A 19,255-nucleotide genomic window follows, 5' to 3' on the forward strand; every position below is an offset into this window, starting at 1 on the left:
ATTTGTATTTCGGTACAGGTCCTGTGTATAATGCTTCTTTCATCATAAAGCTTTGGGGGTGTGTTGTAAGAGAAAAAAAAAAAGTAAACGTACCATGTATCGTGAGACGATGTCCTCATCTTCGATTTTGCGCTTTCGCGACACAGACTGAAAGAAAGAGTCCATCGTCTTTTGTTTGGCGTCGAACTTGGCGCTGCCAATTCCGCCTCGGGTCTTTCTCAGACCTTTGAGGTGTTCGACGCTGTTGACTTTCACGACGCGCATTTGCACATTTTTATCTGTGGTAGATGCGTTGGTCGTGATGAGTGCCTCCACATACCCGGTGTTGCTCCAGGTGGGTCGAGCAAAAGCAGATTCTGCTCGGCCTTCTGGTGCGGCATCGGGTGCTGTAGACGTGGATGGAATCCTGTCGCGGAGGGCTTTGTAAAGTGTCCCAAGAATGATACCGTGAGCGACGATACAGACGGTCGAGTCTTCGTGTAGTCGAGGCAAATGCTCGTCCAAGAAAACATCAATCCTCTTTCTCATCGCTTGCGGCGTCTCGGAACCCTCATGCTTGGTCGCGGACCCAAACTTTGCGCCCTCGCCCGTACCAAAGTCCTTCTCCCTCAGCTCCGGCGCCTGGACCAATTTCAGATCCTTTGCGCATTTCTGCGCGTCGAGGATAGCCTGTGCAGTATGAACCGCACGGCTGAGGTTTGAAGAGAAGATGCGACCAATGGTGACGTGCTCAGCAAGGTGAGATGCTAGCTTTTGAGCTTGCATGACGCCGTGGGCAGTCAAGGCAGAATCGCGCGAGCCGGCATAGAGGTTTGCGACGTTGTCGACTGTCTCTCCATGGCGAATGAGGAAGAGACGCATCGTTTCATCGTTCAGGAAGGCCACGCCAGAAGCGAGCTGGTCATGGCTTGTTTGTTGAAGGATGGGAAATACTGAAGCTTGTGGAAGAAAAAGTCAGAAATTTGTAGTCGGGAATTTCAACGCTTACTCATCATGGATGAGCTAAGCCGCATTGGGATTCTTCACAAACTCTCCACCTCATTTCAGAGTCGCATCATTATTGGCCTAACTTGTTCGTGAAATTCATCAAAGCTAACAAAAACTCCTAGCTAAAAAGCATTGTACAAAATTACATTCCCAAAGATCCAATTCATTACATGATGATACCCTTCAGTCAATCATAACCATCCGTTTATTTCTTTCCAGTGACAGTTCCGACGACGTCTCCGAGACCAAGGCTTCCGAGGATCTTCTTGAGACCAAGACCGCCAAGAAGACCGTCAAGGAGGCCACCAAGACCAAGACCGTTCAACTAGAGATGTTGTTAGCAAGATGAATGATTGTAGAATGTGTGAATGAAACTTACCAAAGGTCCAAGGATAGGACCGAGAAGCTTGCCAACGAGTCCAAGGACACCGCTGAGCAAGAGACCGACAGCAGCGACGATCTGGAAGAGAGGCTCGGCCAGGAGACCCCAGAGAGGGTTGATCTCCTTCTTAGCGTGGGGCATACCCTCAAGCTTGCGCTTACCCTCATCGATACAGGTCTGGATCTCAGTAGAGAGCTCCTTGAGAAGGTTGGCGAGGTGAGCCTCCTCAGGAGTAGCCTCACCAGAAGAAGTCTTCTGCTTGGCGTTGCGAGCAATGCGACCATCAGGGTCAAGACCACGGATGATGCCGTTGGTCTCGGTAAGGAGCTTACCACCGTCCTCGATCAAAGGCTTGACCTGTCGGACGAGTTCCTCCTCATCACGGTCCTCGGGCTTCTGGGCCTCAGCTGCGCTGATCTTGTCGTTGATGGACTTGCAGATGGGTCGGAGACGCTCCAGAGTCTGCTCGATCTGGTATGAGAGTTGCTGAGCAAGCTTCTTGTTCTTCTCAGCCTCGTCCTTCTCAGCCTTGATATCGGCCTCGGCCTGCTCGCGCTTGATGCGCTCCTCCTCAGTCTCACCCTCAGGCTCGGGTGTAGGCTCCTCTTCAGGCTCCTCCTTGGGGATATCCTCAAGAAGAGAGACGTGACCAACGACGCTGCCCTTCTGGTTAAAGACATCACCATCCTCATCGACCTCCTTGCCCTGGCAGTCGAGGATCTCGCCGCTGGTAAGCTTGCCAATGATGTTGCCATCAGCGTCGACAACGTTACCCTCACGGTTTACCTTGCGACCAGCAAGAGGGTTGTGTGACTTCTCCTTCTCAGGCTCCTCCCAACGCTCGGCCTTGCCAATAACGTTGCCATTGGAGTCGACGATCTCGCCGTCATCATCAACAGAGCGTCCGACGAGGGCTTTGGCATCACCGATAACAAGTCGGCCAACAGTCTCGCCAGCTTGGTTCACAACCTTGCCATCCTTGGCGACAGTGCAGTTCTTGAGCTCAGCGAAGGGACCGTCCTTCTTGCCACCACGTTCGCCCTCAGAGACAAGCTCAGCCTTGCCGATGATGTCTCCAGACTCGCTTCGGATGTTTCCATCACGGTCAGACATGCGTCCGACCAGCTTCTGGACATCACCCTCAATGACACGACCGTAAATCTCGCCAGACTCGCTGACGAGGTTACCGGCCTTGTTGACACGCTTGCCAGCAAGGGCAGAGTTGTCGACAGGCTTCTCCTCCTCAGCCTCGGGAGCTTCCCAGCGCTTGGCCTTACCGACGGTGTTACCGCGGCGGTCGAGAATGTCACCATCCTCATCGACCTTGCTGCCCTTGAGCTCCTTGGGGTTACCCTCGATAACCTCACCAACCTGCTCACCATTGTACATGACACGGCCGTCCGACTCGACAACGGCGTCAGGGAAGTTCTCGAAGGGAGCTGAGGACTTCTGCTCGCGCTCGGAGGCAGAGACAGGCTCACCCTTTCCGATGACCTCTCCGGAGTCGTTCCAAATATCGCCGTTCTCGTCAGATCGCTTGCCGAGAAGCTCCTTCAGATCACCCTCAACAACCTTTCCGACAATGTTGCCGTTGGAGTCGACGAGCTTGCCGACCTTGTTGACCTTACTGCCCTTAAGAACAGATCGGTCCTTCTTCTGGACGCGCTCCCATTCAGGAAGAGGCTCAGCCTGGCCGACGACCTTACCGTCTCGCCAGATCTTGCCGTTCTCGTCAGACTTGAGGCCAACGAGCTGCTTGATTTCACCCTCAGTGACCTTGCCGATGGTGTCTCCCTTATCATTGGTAAGACCACCCTCCTTGTCGACAATAGCACCCTTGAGGATAGAGAAATCCTTCTGCTCGCCACGCTCCCACTCAGGGAGGGGCTCGGCCTTACCAACAGACTTGCCAGTCTTGTCCCAGATGGTGCCTTGGTCGTCAGAGGAAAGACCAATGAGTTGCTTGATCTCACCCTCGACGACCTTACCGAAGAGGTGGCCCTTCTCGTCAACGAGGTTACCGTTCTTGTCGACAGTCTTGCCCTTCAGGATGCTGTAATCCTTCTGCTCACCACGCTCCCACTCAGGGAGGGGCTCGGCCTTACCAACTTGCTTACCAGTTCGGTCCCAGATAATACCCTGGTCGTCAGAAGAAAGACCAATGAGCTGCTTAATCTCGCCTTCAATGACACGTCCGATGAGATGGCCCTTGTCGTTCACAAGGTTGCCCTCCTTGTCAACGGTAGTGCCCTTGAGAATAGAAGAGTCCTTCTGCTCGCGGTCCCACTCGGGGATAGGCTCAGCCTTGCCGAGCTGCTTGCCAGTCTTGTCCCAGATCTGACCTTGGTCGTCACAGTTGAGGCCGACGAGCTGCTTGAGCTCACCTTCGACAATCTTGCCGATCTTGTCACCCTTGTCGTTGACGAGGTTGCCCTCCTTGTCGACAGTGGTGCCCTTGAGGACGGAGAAGTCGAGAGGCTCCTTGGCAGCCTCCTCAGCTTCAGCGGTCTTCTCATCGACAGCTTCTTCAGTCTCTGCAGCCTTGTCCTTGGCCTCATCGGCGACGTCGCCAGCGACTTGTTCGGCCTCTGGAGCCTTGCTTTGGGCATCCTCAGGGAGCTCCTCGGCGGCCTTCTCGCCGTCCTCAACCTTGTCCTTAGCATCCTCAGGAAGATCCTCAACAGCCTTCTCACCGTCGGCAGTCTTGCTTTGAGCATCCTCGGGAAGATCTTCAGCAGCCTTCTCGGCCTCTGCAGTCTTGCTCTTGACGTCCTCAGGAACATCCTCGGCAGCCTTGTCGGCTTCCGAAACCTTGTCCTGAGCAGCATCCTCGCCCTGAGCGGCCTTGCTCTGGACTTCGTCGGTGACACCTGCAGCATCCTCTCCGGGAGCCACAGACTTCAGATCGTCACTAGCTGTCTTAGACTTGTCATCATCTGCAACTTCGTCGCTGGGGACTTCGTCGACAGGAGCGTCAGTCTTGGCAACATCACCCTCAGGAACCTCGGACTTTGTAGCTTCGTCCTTGGCACCCTCGGTCTTCTCCTGGAGCTTCTCCTCGACTTCCTCAGGCTTGGGGACATCTTGCTCCTGCTCGTCGACCTTGGAGGTAACATCCTCCTTGGCCTCCTCGGAAGCGTCCTTGGCCTCCTCGGAAGCGTCCTTGGCCTTCTCAGGGATGTCGTTGGCCTCGTCAGAAACGTCCTTGGTGGTCTCCTTAGCCTCTTCGGGCTCGGGAGCGACCTCCTTGAGCTTGTCGTCGGCATCGGCTGGTGCCTCTCGGTCCTCAAGGTTGATCTTGTCGGTTTGGTCTATTGTCTCGTCCTTAACTTCGGGTGCGTTTTCCTTGACGTCAGGCGCGTTATCCTTAACATCAGATGCCTCGTCCTTGACTCCAGGGGCCTTGGGAGTCTCTGCAGGTGTCTTGGTGTCGGTGGCGTGGGATGTAGCCTCTGACTTGGCGGCGACGTCGTCAGTCACATCGCCAACGGTGTCTGTAGCACCCTTGGCTGTGTCACCAACAGCGTCGGTAGCTCCCTTTGTTGTCTCGCCGACAGTGTCCGTGGCGCTCTTAGCAGTGTCACCAACAGCTCCTGTCACTCCACCAACAGCGCTGGTAACGCTGCCGACGGCGTCTCCCAAACCTCCAGACTTCTTGTCCTTGGACTGAGTTGTGTACTCGCTCTTCTCCTCGTCGTGAGAGTCCTCTTCCTCCTCAGGCTTTCCTTGTCCTATGGGCAGTGTCTTGCCGAGGACATCGCCTGAGGAGTCGACAACATCGCCGGCGCTGTTGACGGTGTTGCCTACGAGGTTCTTGAGGTTATCGGTGTCGGCGACCTTACCGACAGTCTTGCCAGCATCGTCGAGGATATCACCAGCATCATTCACAACACCACTCCGAGGGACTGACTGGTCATAGTTGACTGCAATGGGGACGATAAGCGGCAAACTTCGCTGGGGACTGCCAAACGCACCAGAGGATTGCTGCTCGTTGGAAGCAGTGTCTTTTGTTGTGTCTTGGACCTGAGAAGAAAGATCCTTGGTCTCAGACATGTTGATGATAGTAGTAGTGATGATATATTGAATTGATCGTCTTCTTCTTCAACTCCTTCAAGATAAAACAAAAGGGTATCTTTCAGATAAGAGATGGAATAGAGGGGGTATCGTGGTATGTGTGAATTGGGAATAGGTATGTATAGTTTTGTTTTGTTATTAACGCTTTGTAAGTTGGCCAAAATTATAAGATGGATTGATACTTTTTCTTTCCAAAAGTTGCAACCACCACAGATGTTAGACTACTTATACCGACATAGCTCATGCAAAACAAGTTTTGCAAAACGGTTCAAGCATCTTTCAATCACGTCAACTAGCAATCAAAACGTCAGTGTGAACACCACATGCTAGTTGCCTTTTCTCCTATGAACCACCTGCGCCGCACCTATTGTCGAACGACAGCTGCTCCAGCTGCAACAGCCACACGTCATGATGGAGATGGGGAGCGCGGGATGGTGTGGCGAGAGCTGTTATATGACGTGATAAACAGCTCCTCAAGGCATGGATTAGGCGCGCAACAGGCATATGAGGGGAGAGCTCAAGCTACACAAGGAGGCAAGCCACAAGGATGAGGCTGCTTGTTTGATGCTATCCCTGGTTTAGACTGTCCCGACGATAATGAGGAACGGGTTGGGAAAAACAGGCTTGCGGGGCAGAGGCTGCCACACTTGGTTGTGGAAGATGCAGACGATCTTGCACATTCAGGGTTTGGATCGAGATGGAAAAACTGGACTGAACTGGGGTTATGGCAGATGGGAAATGCATTGCGTGGACTTCACGTGCGATAGTGTACTGTGGTGGTAGGTCCTAACTGCCAGAAGGGCAGGTGAAAAGCAAAAAAAAAAAGGTACACGATAAGTTCAGCTATGAGTGAATGGGATGACTGAATGATGAACTAGATAAATCTAGCGTGAATGCAAACCCACGGGGAGGGGTTACCCCATGAGGTTTACGTATTCCGAGGTGTGGAGGGGGTGTTTGGAGATGGGATTTCAAGGAGTGAGAATGAGGAGTGAAGAACAGGTATGTAAGAGGAAAGCTGATGTACTCACTGTATGCACTTGCACGAATAGATACACATGAATCATATGTATCCAAGTCTATGATTTGATGCACTTGGGTTGGGTCTTGGCTTACTGACTTACATGGTCACTTACATGGATATGGGTTAGACAATTGTGAAACGCGCCAAAAAAAAAAGAGGTGTACGTATGTACAGTAGAATATACTGCACTATCGATTATCGCTATTAACATCTGTCTCAGTCGTCTGGCTGCCGCTGCTCTTTGTCTCGCGCATCATTCTGCTGTTAAAGACAGTGGGGATCTTGATGGTGAGCTGAATACCATCATATGTTGACTTGACATCCAGGAACAGCTCGTCAGGCCTCGGTGGCTTGGGAGCAGCACCGTTGTTGTTAGTGTCTGCTGCACCACTACCCTGGCTCTGTTGACCTTGACCCTGCTTTTGATCGCCTTTGGGCCTCTCGGAAACTTTGTCGGCTCCGTCTTTTATCGGCTTATCGAGCCTGCCAATCTTGTTTCCCTGGTCATCATAGATGTTGCCTTCATCATCGACTTTGAGTCCTCCCGAGGCCAGGGGCTTGAGTTTCGGCGGCTCTGGCTCGATATAGTTGTCGCATACCTGGCCAGCCACTTCGCCGTCCTCGTCGAGGACTTGTCCGTCAGCCGTGACTGGTCGCCCTACCATGGAAGGTAGGTCGCCTTGGACTCGACCGAGGACGGTGCCGTCCCAGTCTAGGATGTTGCCGAACTCGTCGACGTATTTGCCCTCAAGGCCAGTAGCGAGTTTTTGAAGATCCATTTCTTCTTGTTTTTGTGGCTGTGACTGTGGCATCTGTTGCTGGTGCTGGTCTGTGGTTGCGGTGCCACTGCTGGTTGTATCTGAGACTGGCGTTATCCTTGGGATGCGGATCTCTGGGTTCTCAACTTTTGGCTCAGAGGTTCGTCCGTTGCGGACTGGGACATTGACCTCGTAAGTGCTGTGCGTAGGATCGCCATCAGGGGTGGAGGATGAGGGTGAATAGTTGGACATTGCGGCTATTATTCCTTGGTGTAAGCGGTATGTGGTCCTGTGGCAACTTCGTTCTGCGGCTGTTGCTGATCCTGGCTGGGACTGATGATCCTGGATCTTTCTCCCGGGGCTGGGGGGGTCTGGGTCTAAGAGAAATATGGCTGGAGTATGGGAATGGTAGAGAGTGTGAGCGAGAGAGGGAGTGAGAGAGAGGAAGCAGAGTCACCGCCACTGCCCACTACTGCTCCAAAGGTGCCAAAAAGGGCTGCTGCTATGTGCTGTGAGTGTGGCTCGAGCTATGGTTTGTGCGGGGACATGACGACAGATAAGATACATAAACTTGGAAACCCGACCTCGTTTAGCTTACCTACAGATTCGACTACAGAAGAGCCTAATGTATGTCAACTAGGGGCAGACTAGTCCAACTGACAGGACCCAACCCGAGGAGAAAAGAGAGGGGAACAGTGTGTAGGGGTCGTTTGGGGGGGATCTCTGTTATTATCATACTGTAGCAACGCCCCCTTACAAGACACGCAAGAGTGACGAATCTATTAGCATGTAGTTGTTACAGAGAATAGAGCCGCATGATTGAAAATGCTACGGTACAGCAACTAACAGGATTAATCTCTGATCTTCAGCGCCCATCGCGATGGCGGGAACTTCGGAGGGGGATTAGGGCACTAGCAGGGATATAAACAAGATGAGACAAGACAAATTGAACCCTGGCAACTGTACAAGTAGAACTTCTGATTGGTGGGAAGCAAGCCCAAACCTAGTCCCTGTTGTTTTTTCTCTCAGTGTTCTTTTGTTGTCTAGACCAAGCTTGCAGGGCACAAGCTTGGTTCCTGGTGCTGGAACAACGGGTTTTTATGAAACAAGGACCTAGACTAAGAGGAAACTAATCTCGATGAGGATGGTGACGGTGGCTTGCGTGGCATTTCTCCTTGATTCGCTTTGTGGCTTGCATCCGATTCTTGGCTTTTCCTGGTTTCTTGGATGTGTCTTTTTGAGTTTCGGGATATAACGTTGGAACGGCCTGTCTAACCTTGCTAAGTTTAGAATGTCATGTTTTGTCATATTTTTTTTTGTCATGAGGATATGATATGATATTTTGCGTCACTCTTGAATCACTTGTTGTTCAGTTACTCGGAACAATGACATTATACTCGTGTAGTTGTAGTAACCGTATTGTATTGTGTTTATTCCATCTCCCAAAATATGTATATAAAAAAGACCATCATTATTTAATAAAAAAACACCATCTTGCGCCGCCATTTGTTGATCGAGCTGTTGTGCAAAGACAGTAGCTAACATAACATTACATGGGTACCATCATGACATGAACTAGACAAAACGATAAGCAGCCAGTAAGGCAGACCAGCTTCTTAGTTTCTGCACAGCGCAAAGCAATTATTAGCCTCTGCATCAAGGAATTCATCGCGGCGATTTTATCCCGTTCTGGAGATTTGCAAGCCAAGTAAGATACAACGGCCACAGATTGGAGGGGGGAAAGAGAAGGAATAAGAAGGAATAGAGTATATACGTACAGTAGAGAGAGCTCGAGATCACCGTGAATACGAGCCTTGAGTTGAATCTCAATGTCGAGGTTGAGATCTAGGCGAAGTCGAAGAGTGTCCTTGCCGGCATCACCACCGCCGCCACCCTGCTGGCCGCCTGTGAGACCTCCAAGGCCTCCCGTGACGCCGCCCAGGGTGTTGCTCACGCCGTCTGTGACGCCGCCGACTGTGTTGCCGAGGTCGCCAGCAAGAGGGAGTTGGTCAAGAGGTCCTGAACCACCACCTCCTTGCTGCTGCTGAGTGCCTTGTCGGCGAGACTTGCTGCTCTTCTTCTTGCTGCGGCGCTCTCGTCGAGGGGCTTCCTCGCTGGACATGGTCTGGTCGTCTGTGTCGACGCGGTCCTTTTCCATAGAAGACATGATGAATAAAATATAAAAAGAGTCGCTGGCTGGTTGTACAAGTGTGTATTAGTTGGTGATTGTATGAATGCAGGCCAAAGTGATGGTTTCTCACTAAGAAGAAATGAGTCTAGAAATAAAGGTAGCCAAGGTGATATAAGTTTGAGCTACTCTTTCACCCCAAAACCTCATAACAGGATTTGGACCCCCATGAGGTCATGATCGAGATGGTAAATCCAGTTGGATACCCTTGCTCAACGCAACCCACTTTAGCATGACCGACCTTGCAGCCCTCCTCCAACTTTGGGCTTACAGTGCAAGCCCCCGGACTTGAAACCCCAGCCTTTTATTAGGTGATTATGGGCACATGTTGTTTCTGTTATTACCGGTAGTTATACTGTACTGGGGAATATCTGCTGTAAATCACTTCTTAACATAGCTGCTCTCCATGCCAAGTTGCGGTCTTCTTCGAAGCCTCACTGGCTGGCATCTCTCCTCATCATCAATCTCGTCCTCGATATCACCCTCCGGGTCCCAGTAGACAGACCATTTCCCATCATCACCTCGCACCGCCACAAACGAATCATGGTCGCCCTTGAGTGTCAGGAATTTCTCATCTGCTGTCCAGCCCCAGGGTCCTATGACGTGGTCGATGGTGTCCTTCTTGCCCCCAAAGGTCACGGCATGCGTGTCCTTGTCGACAAAGATCCAGTTGAGCGCTGGAGGGTCGTCAGAAACCATGCTCACCAGCCCCAGATGGCCTTCATCGCTGGGATACTTGAAGAACCATCCTAGGAATCTGTAGCCTTGAACTGGAGCGTCTGAGAGGTTGAGATACATCTAATATCATGAGCATCACAACTCGAACAGAAAAGATAATGATGGAGGGCTCACCTTTTTGTCAACCAAAACTCCTTGTCCGACTTCTTCTATCTTTCCATTCTGCCGTAGCATAAATGTGAGATGGAACTTTTCCTGTTCCTTGCTCATGCTCTCATTCTGTCTCTTTTGCGCACTCACTGCGTTACCCACGCCTGTAACAGTCGGGATAGCCGCGATGGCGAGTAATCCGATAACCATGGTTTCTCTGTTCTTGTTCTTGTTTTCTTTTCTTTTCTTGGATAATAGGTGAAGGGTGAAGACTCACTCAGTCAGTCACTGCATGACTTCAGTCCACTTTGTAGAATCAGGACCCAGTTTCCATTTACACCAGCCACACGATAAATGCATGATCCCTGCAACTATCCTACCACACCTTCAACCCATTCTGAGGGAGTGACAACGTCATCCGGCCAGGGTTTGCATGCCATTTTTTACGTCACCTTGGCCTGTATTTGACTTGTCCAGGTAGCAACTGCCTTACAACGCATACAAGGAGAAACCGGTTCTATACCTATGGGTCGAGGTTGAGGAACGGGATACGGATAGAATGACACTTATTGCGTCAGTCAAGCCTCGCTAACAGGTTTTTGTATCTGCAACGTCTTAAATCTCAAAAGCTATCTCATGCGCAGAACCTTTAGTATACAAAACTCATTTCATTAATTGTTAGCAAAACATATCAAGCAAGCCATTGATTGCATTTACTACTCAATCCATCCACACACTAAGCACAACAACAAAGTAAAACATCAATCACCATGTCATACCAACAGGTAAGTTCCTTATTGTAAGTGAGAAAATCCGATCGGGAGTTAAATTTCTCTAGGACGAGCAGCAGAAGGACACTCCTCAGTCCCCTGGACAGAACCAGCAGGACAACAACGACAACAACCCTTTTGGTCAGCAGCAGGGCGATGACAACAACCAGCAACAAGGACAGGACCAGAACCAGGACGACAACCAGAACCAAGACCAGCAGCAACAAGGTCAAAATGAGTCCGAGTCCAAGGAGGATCCTAACAAGGATGAATCCAAGCCCGGCGAAGAGAACGCAAAGGCTGAGACGCCCGGTGACAAGGAGGAGAAGCCTGAGCAAGCCGGTTCTGAAGAGCCAAAGCCCGAGGAGTCAAAGCCTGAAGAGTCAAAGCCTGAAGAGAAGCCTGAAGAGAAGCCCGAAGAGAAGCCTGAGTCTGACGACAAGAAGCCCGAGGAGGTAAAGAAGGAAGAAGGCGATGCCGCCGAAAAGAAGCCAGAGCAGGCAAAGGCCGAGGCCAGCAACAAGGCCGACGAGGCCAAGCCCCAGAAGAAGAAGAAGAAACAGCCACCTGTCAAGCAAGAGGAGGAGAGCGAGTCCGAGTCCGAAGATGATGACGACGACTTTGATTCCGAAGACGACTCAGAGGAAGACTCTGAGGAAGAAGACTCCGAAGATGACGAGTCAGAGTCAGAGTCCGAGGAGGAGGAGGAAGAGCCTGCCACTCCACCCGAGCCCGCTCGCCGAGGCGGCAAACGCGGAGGAAACAAGAAGGTCGATGAAGTAAGACGTCGACGCCCAGCTTGGCTCGACGAAGAATCTGACGAAGAGGGTCGAAAACAGCTGTCCCCACGAGACGAAAAGGCCCAGCAGATGCAGCAGCAGCAGCGTCAACAGCAGCAAATGCAACAGCAACAACAACAGCAACAGATGCAGCAGCAGCAGCAGCAACAACAGGGCGGCGGTGGTAAGAGTGACGCCCTCAGTCTGCATCTAGAGCTCAACCTCGAAATCGAAATCGAACTCAAGGCGAGAATCCATGGTGATCTTACACTGGCACTACTGTAAGTCTTTTACCTCCCCCCCCCTATCATATCCTATCCTACCCCCAGTTGCGGACCCCCTTGCTTTTTTATTGTCCGCCCTTCTCATCTGACAAAGTGCATAGCCAATAGTGACATGTAAAATCGCAGGGAGGGAGCATGAGCGAAATGATGCTTTTATGCTTATATCATTATTACCATTATCCATTGTTTTATATATAATCGAGGCGACGAAACGACAAAGTATGGTCTCCCACTTACACATGTATCCCGAGATATGTGTGTGTGTTTCTGACGGCGTTTGGGCATGAATGAAGTAACGGCTTCTCTCATTTTTCTTTTACTTTTACAATATTGTAGGATTGAAAATAAAGAGTCATTTTTAAGTTTTCTTTGTGTGATACGTGACACTTGTTCGCCTCGCGGGAGATCTACCGGAAGTTACATCGTTACATAGACAAGTGAGGCTGGTGATGAGACCTGGTCTGCGGTTCCTGTGGCACAAGAACAGTCCCAATGTTATGGGTCGTGCTTCGTTTGACCGTTTTACAAGCGAGCCAAGGGTTCTCTTTAGTGTCTTGGGTATCATTACTTTGTTGTTTAGTATGTGACACGATCAGGTTTATTGTGTGTCCGATCTAGATGAGTGGTTTAGGGTAGTAAAGCTTACTTTGTCACAATCAATTCGATCATGCTTAACATCTATTATTAACTCTCAACACTGATGCAATGCTCTATCAATTACTAAAATTCTTCAATTAATTATAAACTAAATCCATAATCAAGAAGCCGGACTTATCGGTGTTCGCGACTGATCTCAGCTTTGTACTAATAGTAGATCTGCTTAGAGTGGCGTTTAGGCGGTGGCAGTGACGTATTACAAAGCAAAACACCGAACATTTCCGAACACGATAGTATCACCTTATGTTACCCTATCGCTTACAGCCACCCATATAATAAGGCCTTCCACCTCAATTATCTCTTATCACTCATATCTCCCCCATTTTATACCCTTATTACCTACTACCATTAATCTGAATTCTTGCCATTGGCATAAACCGTAACCATAACTTGTCTAAAGAACCCATCGCCACTTCGCTGCGTTACCAACATGGCCGACTGCGACGACTCTCCCATGTCCGACAGCGAGCAGCAAACCTGGCTCACCCTCTCGATCACACACCGCAAAATAACCTACGAACTATCCTTTCCCGAAGATGCGACCATCACAGACCTCTTTGCCGAAATCGAAGCCAGCCTCGATGTACCTGTCGCAAATCAAAAGATCATCGCGCCCAAAACTCCCCTGCTCAAAGCACCCTTCAAAAACCCCGACATGCCTCTTACGGATTTGAAAGGCAAGGCTTTGACGCTTATGGGATCACCAGCCTCCGAAATACAGCAGGTTCATGATATGGCGGAGCGCGTAGCCCAGCGCAACGCTGCGAGAATGGCACAGCGCAAGAAGGCACGAAGCGCGACACCCCGTCGGAAACCGGAGGAATCACAATACACCTTCCTTCAAGTTAGACCACTCCAGGGTCTTCCGAACCCAGAGCGCAGCCAGAAGCTCCTCATGCGCCTCAAGGAAGACCCCGGCATTCGCGCCACCATGACAAAACACAAATTCACCGTTGGAATCCTCACAGAGATGGAACCTCTTTCGAACACGCAGACGACGCACGAAGGAACAAGTCGAATACTCGGTCTGAACCGAAATCAGGGCGAGGCGATTGAGCTGCGCTTGCGAACTGATGCGCACGATGGATATCGCGATTACAAAACCATTCGCAAAACACTGTGCCACGAGCTGGCGCATAATGTCCACGGCCCGCATGATAGGAATTTCTGGGACCTGTGTCACCAGATCGAGCGTGAGGTCGATGCTTCGGATTGGAAGTCTGGCGGACACACCATTGGCGAGTCGTCGCGGTACCACATATCCGGAAATGACGAGGATGATGAGGAAGACTATCCTGAGGACTTTGGAGGTTGGACGGGCGGAGAGTTCGTCCTAGGCGGTACCAAGACCAGCGGTGGTGCTGCTGCTGGTCTGAGCAGGAGAGAAGTCCTCGCGCAAGCAGCTCTCGAAAGACAGCGGAAGCAAGCTGAGTCGGAGCGCAAGGTGTTGGAAGAGCAACGTGGACGACAGACACCACCTGACGAGTCCAAGTAACGATAGCATTTTTATGATTACAAGTGGCGAGGCGTTAGGATACTTATAGACGGATAATAGCATTGGGATCATACAAGCGTTACATATAGCATTGCAATCTGGTTAACTATTTATTCATACATCATAATCCCCACGCTTCTTTAGTAAGGCAGAGGATCAAGATTCAATCCTTCAACGCTGAACTGGAATGAATCATTTCGAGAGTAGCTTCCTGCAGTGTCAAGATCCAAGCGGCCTCTGATGCAATCGCGGAAATCAACATCAGCAAAGACAATACCGTCAGGGTCACCCCACTGAGGACCAGCGATTACATCGCCGAACGGCGATACAATAGATGAGCCACCAGGCGAGATGTAGTCAGCTTTGTCAAAGGTACTCCCTGAAGTCTTCAGGGCGGCGACTTGTGGTCGCGCAGCAGGAGGAGGAGGAGGAGGTGCTTCGCCATCGTCTTCACACCCAAGAACAATCTCATTCCCATCTTCGTCAAAAACAGACTTTCTACGACGGCGCGAACGAGTAGGAGACTTAGGAAGGGCGATCTCAAAGCCCTCATCCGTGAGACACGAGCCTCGACGTTCTCGAACAGCAGGACCGCCACCATTACCATTCGTCTCAGCAGACGCATCCTTTGGAACGCACATATTACTGCAGACGACGAAGCAACGGCCCTCGACACCGATAGTGCGCGCAAGACTCAACCAGGCATCGCGGAAATCAGCCGTCGGGGCGAGATACAGGTTGATGTTTTGAGAGTAGAGACTCTGTCGGAGAAGAGGCATGTAGCTCTCCCAGCAGATGGCTGCGGCGAGATTGATGCGGATGCCTCGAATGACGGTTGTTACGGCGCGGAGGGTGCTCGGCGAGCCCTGGGCCCAGATGAGACGTTCTGTGCCGGTCTGGAAAGAATATGTTAGCCAAGAGATATACACAAGGCGAGTAGGGATTCCATACGGGGAGCACTTTGCGACGCTTTCCTAGCATACCCTCCTTGGGACAAACATATACAACAGAGCAGTACAAGCTCCCACCCGCTTTCTCAATACATCCCACGACGACAAAAACGCCCGAATCCCTCGCAATGCGCTCCAATTCTTCACGCGAACCATCACCGCGAACCTCATCCTCCTCGCCAATCTGTCTCTTCACCCACTTGATACCCGCGCCGCCACCAGCAGGTCCTACTGTATCGCCCAGGTCAATGGCCTGATCGAAGTAGCGAGCAAACTCGTCGCGACCAGCGGCGCTGCGGTCGCCGATTTTGCAGCCGAAGGAGCTGCCGCGGGGATAACCGCCTATGAAGGCCTCGGGAAGGAGGAGGATGTCGATGTGGGAGGATGCGGCGCGTTGTGCGAGAGTGTCGATGAGAGCTATCGTCTCGGGTGTGGAGGATGCGGTGCCGGGGGAGGCAGTCCCGAGGCGGATGTGACCAGCTGCAGCCATTGTATGTGGTCTTTACATACGAAGGAAGATAGAATGAGACGGCAAGGGCACTTGTATATGTAGAGAAGGGCTACCTAACAAGAAGAGATGAGATGAGTTGAGTTATGTTATGTTGCAATGCAGCAACGAGCGGGGCAGCCAATCGAGCCATTACAGTAGTCACAGTGTCTTTAATCTTTCAGTCTACCCAGCGGATGTCTCGGCGCTTCTTTTCCATGTCTGGCTTGTAAGATAACTGCACATTCGAGCTGAGTGAGAGGTGGGAGGGAGCAAGCCGCAAGAGCTAGACAGACCGGGAAATGCTACCCCGCAATCTGCGGCCCGCAGCTTAATTGCTTGTACTTTAGCTTCGGCTTCGGCTCCGAAGGTAGAAGCGTTGTCGGAGGAGGGGAGTCAACGGGAGTCAACGGGAGTCAACGGGAGTCAATGGGAGTCAATGGGAGTCAATGGGAGTCAATGGGAGTCAACGGGAGTCAACGGGAGTCAACGGGAGTCAATGGGAGTCAATGGGAGTCAATGGGAGTCAATGGGAGTCAATGGGAGTCAACGGGAGTCAGATCAGGGTGGGTATTAGGTAGAAGAGAAGATGACCTCTAAGCTTTAGTGTATAGAAAGAAATAGCCTAAAATCATTATCTAAACAGCATAGATGGGCTTGAAACTCTTCTAACACGAGGGATGGATTTGATTGTACTTGCCTTCTTCCATTGTATAACTTACTGCATGTATTCATAGTGCAGCTACATTGAAAAGACCTAATTTTCATTGAGGTGTAATTACGTATAGTAGAGGGTCTGTTTGTTCAATTCATCATAAAATCTTTATATTCCTTTTGTCTCCTTACAGTCTCATCTGGGTGTCCCCTTTTCGCACAACTATCTTCGTCGAGTACGCGGTGCTGGTGCAGGCGCTGGCTCAAACGCATCATCATCTGAAATCTCATCATCGCTAATCTCAACCGCCTTACTCTGCGTACCGCTCTTTTGCGACTGTGAAAAGTTCAACTTGGTCTGTCGTGTGCTTTTAGCCGCTGGTTTCGCTGCCGTAGTCTTTGCAGTGCTCTTGGTCGCAGCAGCTCGTCGTGTCTTTGGTGGTGGTGGTGGTGGTGGGGGAGCTGGCTCATCTTCTGATTCCATTACCACATCCTCCTCCTCTTCTTCTTCGCTATCCTCGAATACCTTGCGACCTCGACCTTTGGCTGGCGCCTTTTTGGCTGGTGCTGCTTTCGCTTTGGTGGTGCGCGCTGCTCGTTTGGCAGGCGGCTTTTTAGCAGGCGGCTCGTCTTCATCCATCAAGTCTTCATCTTCCTGTGCTGCTTTACTCTTTCCTCGTGTAGCCTTTTTAGCCGGTGTACGCGTGGTTTCAGTCTGCTGGTCATCCTCGTATGTCCAGGCATCTGCCTCTTCCTCCCAAGCGCCGTCAAAGTCGCTGTCCCAAGTTGAAGGCTTTGGCTTAAGAACCCTCTTCCTTTCCGTAGGTGCAGTAGGTAAGCCTCTAGCTTGTTGCTGCTCAATTCTTGTACGATAAATGTCCATGGCACTATTGAGATCTTCGTCGTCTGATTCTAGACCCAGCATAGATCGCACTTGACCTGTCAGATGTTCGGATACGAAGAGCTCCATCGCATGCTTGTCGTCCTTCATCACGAACTGGTTCACGGCATCGCCGAAAGGTCCTTGGGGTAGAACCTTGAGAGATTGTGCTGACAGAAAGTCTTGGACCAGATTCTCGACCTTGACCATGTCGTCACCGCCTTCGAGAGCCTCAAGAGCCCCAGTCGGGTTGGCAGCATTTGTCTTGCCTGTAACGTGTTAGTTGAGTTTGTAGTTGACCATCATAATAATGACTTACGTGATGCTGTCTTTTTGCGGTAAAAGTAGACCACATCATTCGTGTTGGCCACTTTACCGACAAATCGATTTGAGAATCTCTGAGGGTTCTCGATGTCGAACTGGCCACCATCTTGTGCAGTATATTCAACCTTGAGACGGATTAGCGGAAGAGGTCGTTCTTCCAAAGCTTCTTTGTCTGTTTGAATTGCCTCCCAGTCTGCATTAGCCTCCTCGATCATCTCTTCGACTACTTCCATCAATCTCCGGGTCACCTCTTGACGGTTGTCCTTCTTTTTGTCCAGACCCTTGAAGCGCTTGTCCTGGGCAAGATTGAGTTCACGTGTGACGAACGGACGAACACTCTTGAGCGGGATCTTGTCAACCTTGAAGTCTTTACCCGTCACACTGACGATAGCAACGTGTTTCTGAACAGCCTCACCAGGCACAAGAGAAGTAGCGACAGAGGAACCAGGCTGCATAACGTGGAATCCCGTTTCGGGGTTCTGTGTAGGATCAATCACACATTCGTGTTCGTGACCCCAGACCACCAAATCCAGCCAATCTGGCAGGACGTTTTCGGGGAGATAAGACGTAGCCGTGTGTGCATGGTGATTCTGATGAACGGCTAGCAGATTGAACCAATCTCCCATCTGAGCACCCGGTCGAAACCATTTGACTTTGTGATCTCGAAATGTTCGAAACATGCGCTCGTCTCGTACGTTGCTTATTCCAAAGAGGGCCAGCTTTGTAAGTCCTTTTTGTAGCAGGATTGGCTTGGCCTCGATGTTGTCTGCCTCGGGCACTCGACCATAGTAGTTGAGCAATCCGCTTGCTTGCAACAAGTCTAGTGAACAAAAATTGCCTTCGCCGGAGGGATCGTCATGGTTGCCATGGATGGAAAAAACAGGAATCGAAATGTTGATATCGGGGTCTTCGTAATTGACGTGTGGGAAAGCACCCTCGAACACAGATGCAGCATCGGAGAGGAACTCTAGTGGACAAGGCTTCATGCCTAGGCAGTTTTGTCTGAGAGTACGCATGACCTGGTAAAGGGACTTTCGGGAGGGTTTGTTGTCGTGAAAGAGATCACCGGCGAGGAGGACCATGTCGACCTAACAAGTTAGAGGTTTCCATGGTCAAAAGAAGCGATTGATGAATTCGTACATCTTCAGTTCGAGCAAGGTTCAGAACCTCGTCAAAAGTCCTCCAACTGTCGTCCTTGCGGATAGGATCACGCTCTTCGTAGCCGACATGATTGTCGGTGGCAACAAGGATGCGGATTGTGTCAGCCTCTGCGGCCGTTAGTAAGACAAGCTGACAATCAAGTCAGATTACAATCTTACCGCTAAACTCTGGCATCTTATCAGGTGTTGGATGACTGACAATTCGTGTGACCACCTCCGAAGCTGAGACTGCTGTAACGTACTTTACGCGGTTGGCTTGTCTTTGTCCAGTGAGACGCGAGTGGCAGCCTGGAGAGTGACGCGACCAGGAGCGAGGTCACGTGCAGCACCCTTCCAGCTTAACAGTGGATGTTCCCAACCAAAATATGACGGCTTATCTTTTCTCAGCTGTCAAATGTCGATTGTTCTGGAAAAGCAAGAAGACCCCTCTAAAGAGGCTTGCTGACGTTGGATGGCAGCGGGATCATGCAGCCAGTTTGACGACCACAACGGAGTAACTTACGTTGCATGACCACTACGAGTCAGGTCCGACGTAGAAGTTTAATTAATTGTCAATAATTAAGCTCGTACCTAT

General features: G+C 50.8%; 9 protein-coding genes across 9 annotated transcripts; 2 read left to right on the top strand and 7 right to left on the bottom strand.

Annotated features, from left to right (window-relative positions):
• Nucleotides 1-274: 274 nt before the first annotated feature.
• FGSG_01692 (uncharacterized protein) lies at nucleotides 275-861 on the bottom strand (the record flags this gene model as incomplete). The annotated part of the gene is made up of 2 exons (XM_011319219.1): nucleotides 275-278; nucleotides 320-861. 2 exons carry the CDS (start codon nucleotides 859-861, stop codon nucleotides 275-277), a joined length of 546 nt encoding a protein of 181 aa, XP_011317521.1.
• A 331-nt stretch (nucleotides 862-1,192) lies between these two features.
• Nucleotides 1,193-5,422, bottom strand: FGSG_01693 (uncharacterized protein; the record flags this gene model as incomplete). The annotated part of the gene is made up of 2 exons (XM_011319220.1): nucleotides 1,193-1,312; nucleotides 1,367-5,422. The coding sequence occupies 2 exons, from the start codon at nucleotides 5,420-5,422 to the stop codon at nucleotides 1,193-1,195; spliced, it is 4,176 nt and encodes a 1,391-aa protein (XP_011317522.1).
• A 1,233-nt stretch (nucleotides 5,423-6,655) lies between these two features.
• FGSG_01694 (uncharacterized protein) lies at nucleotides 6,656-7,477 on the bottom strand (the record flags this gene model as incomplete). The annotated part of the gene is made up of 1 exon (XM_011319221.1): nucleotides 6,656-7,477. The coding sequence occupies one exon, from the start codon at nucleotides 7,475-7,477 to the stop codon at nucleotides 6,656-6,658; it is 822 nt and encodes a 273-aa protein (XP_011317523.1).
• Nucleotides 7,478-8,627: 1,150 nt separating this feature from the next.
• On the bottom strand, nucleotides 8,628-9,513 carry FGSG_01695 (uncharacterized protein). The gene is made up of 2 exons (XM_011319222.1): nucleotides 9,004-9,513; nucleotides 8,628-8,848 (listed from the first exon to the last, which is right to left on the bottom strand). The coding sequence occupies exons 1-2, from the start codon at nucleotides 9,390-9,392 to the stop codon at nucleotides 8,842-8,844; spliced, it is 396 nt and encodes a 131-aa protein (XP_011317524.1). The 5' UTR covers nucleotides 9,393-9,513; the 3' UTR covers nucleotides 8,628-8,841.
• Nucleotides 9,514-9,786: 273 nt separating this feature from the next.
• FGSG_01696 (uncharacterized protein) lies at nucleotides 9,787-10,311 on the bottom strand. The gene has a single exon (XM_011319223.1). It carries the CDS (start codon nucleotides 10,209-10,211, stop codon nucleotides 9,795-9,797), a length of 417 nt encoding a protein of 138 aa, XP_011317525.1. The 5' UTR covers nucleotides 10,212-10,311; the 3' UTR covers nucleotides 9,787-9,794.
• A 700-nt stretch (nucleotides 10,312-11,011) lies between these two features.
• FGSG_11990 (uncharacterized protein) lies at nucleotides 11,012-12,192 on the top strand (the record flags this gene model as incomplete). Its single annotated transcript, XM_011319224.1, has 4 exons — nucleotides 11,012-11,026; nucleotides 11,080-11,790; nucleotides 11,851-12,071; nucleotides 12,183-12,192. 4 exons carry the CDS (start codon nucleotides 11,012-11,014, stop codon nucleotides 12,190-12,192), a joined length of 957 nt encoding a protein of 318 aa, XP_011317526.1.
• An 873-nt stretch (nucleotides 12,193-13,065) lies between these two features.
• FGSG_11991 (uncharacterized protein) lies at nucleotides 13,066-14,351 on the top strand. The gene has a single exon (XM_011319225.1). The coding sequence runs from the start codon at nucleotides 13,162-13,164 to the stop codon at nucleotides 14,224-14,226; it is 1,065 nt and encodes a 354-aa protein (XP_011317527.1). The 5' UTR covers nucleotides 13,066-13,161; the 3' UTR covers nucleotides 14,227-14,351.
• On the bottom strand, nucleotides 14,279-16,105 carry FGSG_01698 (uncharacterized protein). The gene is made up of 2 exons (XM_011319226.1): nucleotides 15,178-16,105; nucleotides 14,279-15,122 (listed from the first exon to the last, which is right to left on the bottom strand). Exons 1-2 carry the CDS (start codon nucleotides 15,664-15,666, stop codon nucleotides 14,367-14,369), a joined length of 1,245 nt encoding a protein of 414 aa, XP_011317528.1. The 5' UTR covers nucleotides 15,667-16,105; the 3' UTR covers nucleotides 14,279-14,366.
• Nucleotides 16,106-16,540: 435 nt separating this feature from the next.
• FGSG_01699 (double-strand break repair protein mus-23) lies at nucleotides 16,541-18,856 on the bottom strand (the record flags this gene model as incomplete). The annotated part of the gene is made up of 4 exons (XM_011319227.1): nucleotides 16,541-17,466; nucleotides 17,517-18,609; nucleotides 18,662-18,789; nucleotides 18,841-18,856. 4 exons carry the CDS (start codon nucleotides 18,854-18,856, stop codon nucleotides 16,541-16,543), a joined length of 2,163 nt encoding a protein of 720 aa, XP_011317529.1.
• Between the last annotated feature and the right edge of the window lie 399 nt (nucleotides 18,857-19,255).

This window comes from Fusarium graminearum, chromosome 1, assembly GCF_000240135.3.
Source record: "Fusarium graminearum PH-1 chromosome 1, whole genome shotgun sequence".
Lineage (NCBI taxonomy): Eukaryota > Fungi > Ascomycota > Sordariomycetes > Hypocreales > Nectriaceae > Fusarium > Fusarium graminearum.

What these genes read in the sequence shown, in the direction of transcription:
- FGSG_01698 (XM_011319226.1), bottom strand. Translation starts at nt 15,666, where the DNA reads ATGGCTGCAGCTGGTCACATCCGCCTCGGGACTGCCTCCCCCGGCACC. An exon ending in AGCGTCGCAAAGTGCTCCCC is followed by an intron (nt 15,123 to 15,177) that starts GTATGGAATCCC and finishes TATTCTTTCCAG; the next exon opens with ACCGGCACAGAACGTCTCAT.
- FGSG_01696 (XM_011319223.1), bottom strand. Translation starts at nt 10,211, where the DNA reads ATGTATCTCAACCTCTCAGACGCTCCAGTTCAAGGCTACAGATTCCTA.
- FGSG_11991 (XM_011319225.1), top strand. Translation starts at nt 13,162, where the DNA reads ATGGCCGACTGCGACGACTCTCCCATGTCCGACAGCGAGCAGCAAACC.
- FGSG_01695 (XM_011319222.1), bottom strand. Translation starts at nt 9,392, where the DNA reads ATGTCTTCTATGGAAAAGGACCGCGTCGACACAGACGACCAGACCATG.